The sequence below is a fragment of the Chelmon rostratus genome, chromosome 14, assembly GCF_017976325.1.
Source record: "Chelmon rostratus isolate fCheRos1 chromosome 14, fCheRos1.pri, whole genome shotgun sequence".
Classification (NCBI taxonomy): domain Eukaryota; kingdom Metazoa; phylum Chordata; class Actinopteri; order Chaetodontiformes; family Chaetodontidae; genus Chelmon; species Chelmon rostratus.
In genome coordinates, this window is record NC_055671.1 from 23,404,012 (window position 1) to 23,413,814 (window position 9,803).

Consider the following 9,803-nt stretch of genomic DNA (forward strand, 5'->3'; position numbering starts at 1 on the left):
CTTCGGAACATTCAATCAACTACAGCCTTGAGAAAAAAAACTCTCACATACAATAGATGAACAGAATGTGCTCCACAAAAGCTCTTCTGCTGCCACGACTATATTTATCCCAAAACCTCATTCTATAAATGAAATAATAGAAAAACTGAAGTTTGCGTCTCATGTCATGTTGATATTGTTACTAAACAGCGCAGAGCAAGAGTGCAACCTACAGGGGCTTAAACTGAAAGAGACCACTGCACTCTGTGGAGACTGTGTCTGTGCATGTGTGTGTTTTTTCATTCGGGGGGGGGTTATGATTTAGAGCACAAATGAACAAAAGCAGACACCTGCAGATGCATCTGTTTCCGCAGGTGATTTGGCTCGAGCCTTCACGTGACAAATTACATTGCTGCACATTACGTGACAAATTATGTGGCACTTAGATCTGAGTGAGTTTCTGTCACAGTCATGCTCTGTATGCAGTGTAAAGAGAGATATAACAGGCTTCAGGTAAAGAACCATGTGACATGTAAATGTCCCAATTCCAACGTTTCTCAGTAACGCTGTTTGGAAGCAGAGCTCGTGCAGAGGTGACGCGGCTGCTCTGCAGTCTCAAGGTTTCAGCTGATGATGATTGGGGAAGCTTGTCAGAGCACCGAACCCTTCGCTGCCCCGGCATCGCACGCTTTATTTGACGCCAGTGTTATAAAATGCTCGAGACGAAGGTGGAAAAGATTTCCCCGTCTGACTCTGAAGACAAGGCCACCGCTTCGCTCAATGGCTCTTTACTTTGTTCAAGTCCCTCATGACCTCTGGTTGCAATTGCAAAGTGAAATGATGATCTTTTAAAAGTACTGGGTGGAGAGGCCTGTCAAAAGGCTGGGATTACTCGAAGAGACGCGAGCGGCGTCAAATGGTTTGGGTGTTTCATGTGGTGACACTTAGATGGGCACAAGTGTTTCTGCTAACCGTCACTTTGAAAGCTTCGGATTGTACCTCGTTGTCTGATTGCTGATGGATTCCGTCTCGAGTGGGGTTTTTTTTGTTTGTTTGTTTGTTTGTTTTTTCACTGTGATAGACAGAGAGGCATTGACACATGGATCCAAGACACGCTGGAACAAACAACACCACAAAGCACTTTAATCCAAAATTGGCTTGTCATGGGCTTTATGAGCTTCAGAAAGACAATAAAGCTGTTGTCTATTCTGGAGCTAAACGACGCCCCTCCGTCATGTGGAGAGACAATAAAAGCGAATCTTTTCTCTGCAGGTGGAGTCTCCGCTGGCGGTGGACGCGGTGTTGGGAGAGTCTGCGTTCTCGGTCACGGACGACAAGGTTTCCATCACGGAGATGCGCGTTCACGCCATTTCAGGCCTGACCCTGTCACTGCAGCCCAGCCCCGGCAACAGCCACACCATGGTAGCCAAGGCAACTGGCATCCAGACGCTCGCTGCTCCCAAACAGGTACAGCAAAACATATCACACAGTGCAGAGGAGAGTGATGATATTCACTAGCTGCTCCATGTTAGTGTGTGTGTGTGTGTGTGCGTGCGTGTTTGTGTGTGTGTGTGTGTGTGTGTGTGCGTGCATGTATGTTCTCCAGTCACATATCAACTTTAATTTTACACAGGTGAAAACAGGTGTGAGGCTCTACCATGTCTGAAGCTGCGTGGAATATTTACATTGCAGTTTAGTCTGCGAAACATACAACAGTGTGCTGCAGGCACAACAACCCATGCTACATATTTAGCAGGCTAACGGTAAAGTTTGCAGAGATCTACCTGAGGTCAATATTAACCTGATGCTGGAACCTAGTCTGCCTCGTTTCCCTGAAAAATTCATCGTGCTTGGGGACATTAGCTGGTGTGTCGCTGCACATCTTTACTCGAGCTCTTCTGACAGTATGCATCGTTTTCTGGCCCGCTTCTGATTCTTGAAATTCTTGAAATTCTGGTGTTTTTTATGTTCAAAACCAACATGCTTTGTGCAAGTCAACATATCAGATCCTTTGGAATCTCTGCTGGAAATCAGACTGAACTGCAACTGAATCAAATTAGCATTGAATCACAGTGTAGTGCTGCAATTTGTATTGTTTTGTAAATAAATACACACTTCTACATGAGGCCCAAACGCAATACCATTGACCTCCGCACACTTTGAGGTATCCTGTGTAGGATTTAGGGAAATCTATTGACTGAAATGTGTTATAATATTCATTAGAAATAACTGTTTGTTACCTTAGAACGGTCACTGTAGGTTCTTCTATATGCTTAGAAGGGCTGTTCAGCTGATTGCATTCTGGAACTTCACCAGCAGATGTCACTAAATCCTACACACTGGTCCTTTAACTGTGGCCATGAACCAATCATGAATGACTAAACACAGTAAGCGTGTACGTGTAGCATCCTTACGCCTTACTAAATGTAGTTCTCAGTGTGTTTCCTTATTTCTGCCGCTGGAGTAGTGAAATGCAGTTTATTTGCAAATCTCTTTAGTGGCTCTACATCAACAAGCGGCACTCGTGTCACTTCTGAGTAATACAATTATTTCAGAGCTAAATCTTTTAAGCTCCAGCCGGCATTGTTAGCAAGGACACCAGATGAAGGCGGCTGCAGTGAACTAATAAGTATCCTTGGTGCTGTTTTATCACAACCTCGACATTAGCCAAGCCTGGCAAAACACTTCTGATTTGTCCAAATACGTTTCCTAAAATGGATTTTATAGCTCAAGTGTGAAGTGAGAAGATGTGTTTGTGGGAAAAAAAAGCAGTGTGCTCTTTCTTTGCCGCTGTCTGCTTCACACCGGAGTAAGGATCTCTGCAAGGAATTAATTGGCAGGCTTGCTTCACCTAGGGGGAAGTGTGTGTGTCTGGATTCTCTTCCTGCTTTGCCCTTTCATTGGCCTGCGAGTTGCTAAAAATGCAACGACAACCCCATCAAGCATCAGCGAGAGAGAAGCAAGCATTAAATTCCAATTTTTCTTGCTTTCCGCTTCTTGGCCACCTTGAAATTTAATTATTGTAATGTATTGTCCTAAGTGCTCTCCAAGGCCGGGCCATAAAAGGCAGCCAATTCCTCTGCCGGCAAAGCTCTCAGAGGAGTACTGGAGCTATTTCAAGCCATTTGATTCTGTTTCACAGCAAAACTTTCTAAATGTCCTCTATTACTCTGGAAATGAATGAACACATAAACTATGGATGGGGGAGTTGGACAATCAAGGTCTCTTTGCATCATTCTCTTTTCCACTTGACAAAGTTCAAGCTTTTCAGGACTGAAAGACTTCAGTGCTCGAAGGTTCATCATAAACCATCTCTGTTGGTCTGATTCTCACTGTTTCTGCTTAAATGAGCAACTTAGGAACGTATTTATGGCTCTGGATATTATCATTACAACTCAAGTTTATGCAAATGGAGGAAATGCGCATGTTTTATAATCCAAGCTGTTTATGTTCAATTTACCAATGACGAAGTAATTCCAAATATATTCCCTGATGCCATGAAGCACAAATCAGAGGGAGTGGGAAAGTCAAAGATGGGAAATTTCATCCTAATGCAGATTACTTTATGGAATTGCACAGATTACATTAGCTCTGGAAACTGCGTGTCAATGGTTTGGCAGGCTAGAGGCATAAAAAAATATCGACACAGTGCAGACGTCCTTCTGGGCAGCGCTTGATTTGTGAATCAGGAGGTCCCTGAACACAGAGTGGGTGCTGCTGCAGCAGGTCAGAGGAGAGAAAGAGTCATGGAACACATTAGAAATCCACAGACCGAGGCGCTGGCTGTTAAAACTACACAGTGACGAGCAAAGCGTTATTTATTCGCAGTGATCACTCAGAATCAGCAGGGGGAGGCGTGTAGAAACAGCTGTTCAGGGTTGACTGTCCCTCCGCTTCCCTTCTGTCTGTGGATCGGTACAGTGGGGTGAAAATGGAAAGCAGGCTCAGAAACTGAACCAAGTGACGTCTCTTCTAACGATCCTCTGCGTCTCATCAGGTTTTCGTCGCCTTTTTCGACGCTTAACGATACTTTGCCCACAAAACCATCTCCTCCTAATGCATAACTTTTCCCTCTATTGGATCCGCATAGAAAAACGAGCGCCCATTGTTTTGCCAGTGTTGAAACACCCACTCGTTGCCTTTTATTCTTATATCGGCCTTTTTCAGTGACTGCACGAAAACAGATATGCCACATTCAATGTATTATTTAAATCATCCCCATCAAAGGCCGCCTTTATTCTGCCACGCTGAGATGATGGAGGTTGTCTCGTGGTGGAATATCGTCACAACACAGCAGTCTTCTCCCAAACCAGACCGACGGGATTTCTGCCCTGAAAACACTGCCGGACTCTGCTTTAGAGACAAAACTTTCCATGGTTGGTTGCTGATGTTTAAGCAAGCTGAGAACAAAGCGCGCTGCCAAACGCCGCTTTGATTACATGGACACCGGTGTTGCCATTTGCTCTGCGGCAGATGAACGTTGTCAGGTAACCAGCATGCAGGGGTTCAGCGTATCCGGTTCCTCTGAAAGGGAAGTGGAGAGTGATAGAAAATAGAAAATGAGAGGACGACACACAGCAAACAGGAAGGGACGGGCTGGAGCTCGGGCCTTATCTGTGCTGCTGAGCGGAGCTGCGTCGCAGCCTTCAGCACGACGCAGCCGCTGCTGCCTCTTCTTCCTCCTTCGTGCTTGAAAGCGGTCGGCTGGTGTGCACATCAGAGGCAGGCCGCCCGCTTGTACCGAGCACAGGGCGCTGCACATGTTCACAAAAGCTCTGGAGATTTGCGGATTGGAGCGAGTCCAGAACTTCAAAGGCTCAGCTGGGAACAGATTTTCAAATCACGGTCAATGCCATGAAAGAATGGGATCGGAACCATTCAAATCGTCTTTGCAGCGACATAAACACAAGGCAGAGTCGCAGCTTTTTGACTCTTTCTCTGCTTTGATATTTACGCAATATGTTGCAGAAAATATGAAACATACATGTGTTGCTAGCAGCTTTCCTGCCTTCCTTCACTCTATTTCTTGCCCAGCGTTTCTCTCTCATCTTAATAAGCCAGATGTTGATGCTACCTGTTTGTAGACATGTTCAACTTGTTTGTTCTCCAGATTTTCCATTACGTGCGAAGCTGGGGGAGCAATCTAGACTCGAAAGTTTTAAATCATTCACCACAAATAGTCCAACTAACTGTAATAATAATGAAGCAGCTTTAATTGGAAGAGTTGGGGCAAAATGTCAGAGACTAATTTTCGCTGCCTTCTGATGGACAAAATGTGTCAGATTCAGAATTTTTTGAGGATATTCACCACTTGTCAGCATGTTGAGACTTGACATATAGCTTTTGCAATGACATCACCTCCAGCACAAATAATTATTCTGTTTTCAGCCTGATAATCAGTTACAAACTGTTTTCCCCTCCATTTAGATGCATAGATAGCTCTTGTCCATCTCGACCCACAGACAGTGGGACTGTCTCTTGGACCTGTACCGTCTTATTTTGTCCTGTTGAAGTCATGCATTTAGCTACTTCATGAAAAGATGTTGATAATGGCTACAGACAACCACTTTACAGCATCAGCAGGGAGGTTAATGTACATTTGTTGTGTTGTTGGAACCTTTTGATTTTGTTTTTGAAGTAAACTGAAGTTATTTTGTAGTGTGAAGAATCTGAACTGTATTTCTCTCTCTTTGTCTGACAGGAGGCCAGTTTGTCCATCTGGATGCTTTTCAGTGACAACACAGCCGCCACTCTGACTTACTTTGATCCCAAAGACTACAACCTCAACGCCTCGGCGCTGGATGACAAAGTTGTGTCGGTGTCCCAGGAGCCTCAGCAGCGCTGGCCTGTGGTGGTGGCAGAAGGCGAGGGATCTGGCGAGATGGTGCGTGTAGAGATGACCATCTGTGAGGCCTGCCAGAAGACCAAACGCAAGAGCGTCATCGCATCTGCTGCGGTGTATGTCAAGGTCCGCTTCGGCCCAGAGGAAGACTCTGAGGAAGAGGCCACCACAGAGGGAGAGATCGAGCTGGCGCCCGTCACCAGGCGTCCAATCGTCGATCCGAACATCAGCGGAAGAATTTATGAGACATCTAATGAGCAGCCTGCCAGCGTTCCCATTGATTACACCAATTTCCCCACCATTAGCAACCAGGAGCAACCAACTGAGAGCGATGAGGAGGAGGAAGACGACTTCGTGCACTCACCGCGGAACATGACCGACCTTGAGATCGGCATGTACGCTCTGCTGGGAGTCTTCTGTCTGGCCATCTTAGTCTTTCTCATCAACTGCATCGTCTTCGTGCTTAAATACCGCCATAAGCGGATCCCGCCGGAGGGTCAGGCCAACATGGACCACTCCCACCACTGGGTGTTCCTGGGAAACGGACAGCCGCTCAGGGCCCAGTGTGATCTGTCGCCACAGCAGGTAGAAAGTCCCAGTAACCCTTTGGAGGGCGTACAGACTTGCTGCCACGGCGACCACCACAGCAGCGGCAGCTCCCAGACTAGCGTTCAGAGCCAGGTACACGGGCGGGGCGACGGCAGCTCCGGGGGCTCTACGAAGGAGAACGGCGAGGAGGCCAGTTCACCCACCTCCAAGCGCAAGAGAGTGAAGTTTACCACCTTTACCACCCTTCCTACAGAGGAGCTGCCCTATAACTCCATCCCCATAGCAGATGAAGAGGACATTCAGTGGGTTTGCCAGGATATGGGCTTTCAAGACCCAGAGGAACTGCATGACTACATGCGCAGAATAAAAGAAATAGCCTGAGATGAGAGGTGCAGCGTGAAGCACCCGCTCAGCTTTCTAAAGAAATGTTCCTTTCTATTTTTCTCTTTTTCACCTAAGTGAAAGCTAATTTTTCACAGACTAAAAGGCCAACTGTTGTTTTGGTTAGGGTGTGTTCCATTTAGTTTGCACAGTGCTGTAATCTCATACACGCTCACACTGAAGAGAATGCGAGGAAGCCAAAGACTTGACCAGAGGATCTCAGTCTCTAGAGAAATCTGCGAATCTTGGCTACAGGAAACGTGTTTCACCGGGGAGCTGAGCCACGGCCAGACGTGAGAGCTTCTCCGGCTCTCTCGCTTTCAGGACCTGATTCTGGACGCCTGATGTGGACAGGAATGTAGAAGAGGTTTGGTTTTGGCTGTGTTTTTGCTGGCTCAGTGGGACTCTGCGGTACTGTACCTACTCCAAACAAAGAGGCCTTTGATGAACAAAAAAACTGTCAAAGACTCTCATGAAAGCTACGTTAAAAAGTCATTTTGTTTTTGCCAAAGTAGGAAAAGCGTTCTTCTCATGGCGAAACTTTCTTCATTGTTGTTCTCGGTGCAGCACAGTCATGATTTGTACTCATGTTCATTCCGTACATTTTTCTACATTTCATAGGTAGTCGAAAGCAGTGCCCTCCTACTAGTCGTCCTGGCCCTGAGCGAATCTAATGCCTTATAAAAATGGTCACAGTTCACTTCTTATATCAGCGCGGACACCCTGTTTTCTCACTGCGGCTAGAGACGGTGTAGCACCACGTAAAAGCCTACATCCGGTCTCGAGCATGAGGTATAAATAGAAAAGAGCTTGTGTATTGTGAGGATCTCTAACGTTCTCTGCATGGAAGGGGATCTTGAGGCACAATCAGCAACTTTTTCCAAATTTGTAAATGTTTGTATTGTAATTATATAATCATTCATACACATTACTAAAGTAAATATGTTATCATGCATTACACGCATGCCATGTCGGGCCTACGTACGAGCAGACATTCCTCTCTAGTGTATGTAAATACCGTATCGAGCCACGGGCGTTCAACGAGTTACTTACGCCGGGCCAGACGAGCGGTACGCCGGTTGAAGTCTTGAAAATTTTATAGTCTTGTGGTGAGTAGAAGGTGCCCCTCGGTAACGTCGTGACACACCTGTAGCTTTCTAACAAAGTGGTATCCTGTTAGACTGTTGATCATGGGGATTTGCTATGCATCAGAACTGTAACAGATCCAATCTCCTGATGATTTATTTCCCTTCCTCGCGTTCGGCCGGCCTCCAGCCTTTGGGAGAATAAAAAGCTTAAAGTGTACAAACATTCGCACTGAACACAAGATCCTCTAAACTCTGAAATCGGAAATGTCATCCGCCCGGGGAGAAGATTGCTGAATTATTGATTTCGCACCATCGTTTAAATCATGGCATATCCCATGTTGTCGTGCTGTTGTTAAAAACACACTCTGCTATGTATGTAGTTCCTGTTTTCTTTAATCCCTCCCAGTGAACTCACACGTGGATCTGCTGTTGTCTGAACTAAATGGACGGCTGTTAGCTTTTCCCCTTAGAATCCGCTTGTGTTGCTGCTGGCAGACGAGCTGGACGCGGTGGGTGTGGTCGAGACAACACGTGCGAGTATCCCGGGATGCCGATTGGCTTCACTGACTAATCAAAGTGATCGAAAGCAGCGCAGCCAGTGGGTGACGTTCGCAGGTTTTGTTGTGCGGGAAGCGCTAATTGCCGTGTTGAGCTTTTTCAGGTTTGCTGACACGGATTTTAAACTAGACTAAAGCAGAAAAATGAAAGATCTGGCAGGTTTAGAAAGAGCATAAAATATCTCAAGTGGGATTTCATCCAAAACATTGCGTGGCAGCAAGTGATGTAGTAACTGAGAGCATGATGACAGCAGAGCTAATAGTATTTTTAATTGCAGTTGCCCTATTAGCGTAGTGTATGCTTTTTAGTACTAGAGTGGATGAGTGGAGATGACTTCTGAAGGTTGATGTTATTTCAGCTCTGATCTCACATAAAACAAGTTCTCTTCGGGACTAATGAAGCATCCATGAGATAAAAATTAGCTTCCGTGTCACTTTTCCTTTAGTTCTGTACTGCATCTAAGGGCTTGGATTTTTCTTTTATGTTAACTGACTGACTGATTTTAGCGATCCTGTGAGAAAACTAATGTTTCCTGTTCCCTCTGTAGTGATAATGAACGTAAGCTCAAATCTGTCACTCAAAATGTACAACGTTTTGTTGCCGTCTTTGCTGCTTCTCAGCCCCTACAGCCTTATTCAAGACCCAATCCAGAATCGTTGTCCCTGAGGCAGACAGCTCTGCGTGGGACAAAATATTAAATTAAAGACATGTTTTGTATTTGCTTTGAAAATCTCCTGAGCTCCTTATTCGTAGACTGACCACACGCTACGGCTAAACACAAGCGTTGGATGCGACCTGAAGGTGGAAATGGTTTGATTGCAGGAACATTGTAAATACTGGAGCAAAACAGGCTTTAATTTTCACTTATCTGAAAGTTGCCATGAGATTATTTTCCATCAGTAAACCATGCCTTTCAATATTCTCCATGTATATAGACCTGCATTTGATACATTCATAAATCCTGGATTGGGACTTTAAGCATTTGGTTTACTGCATGCCCTCTCTTCGTTCAGTGTGGTTGAAATGAATAATGAGCTGATTCTAGTGTTTGATAATATTCAATCTGTGTTAACATCTAAAGAGATGAAACTTTTTTAATTTTTTTTTTTTTTGACACTCCAAGCCCGTCCTTCAGCCACAGCATCAACATGATTTGCCATGAAATGAGGAGAAGCAGCAGCCAGCTGGAAGAGCTTCAGTTTTCTCTCTAAATGACGGTTTCTCAGGATGAATGTAGGATTCTTCGCTAAACCTGGCCGTTAAGTGTTAACGCGTGTCAGCCCAGTACAACAGATTAAGTATCTAATAGCAGCTTTACACACTGTTTTCATCTGCTTTTTCAGTTTCTCCCTGTTGATTTGCCCACACTGTATGTAAATATGTTGCCCACCACATGATAACATTTC

At 45.3% G+C, this 9,803-nt stretch overlaps 1 protein-coding gene across 1 annotated transcript in view; it reads left to right on the forward strand.

The window, feature by feature from the left end:
- tmem132e (transmembrane protein 132E) overlaps positions 1–8,198 on the forward strand; it is a 100,398-nt gene extending 92,200 nt beyond the window's left edge. Inside the window, exons 8-9 of the mRNA XM_041952599.1 lie at positions 1,252–1,446; positions 5,681–8,198. Coding sequence (XP_041808533.1) covers positions 1,252–1,446; positions 5,681–6,751 — 1,266 coding nt within the window. The 3' untranslated portion in view covers positions 6,752–8,198. The remainder of the gene's footprint in view (positions 1–1,251; positions 1,447–5,680) is intronic.
- Positions 8,199–9,803: the final 1,605 nt, after the last annotated feature.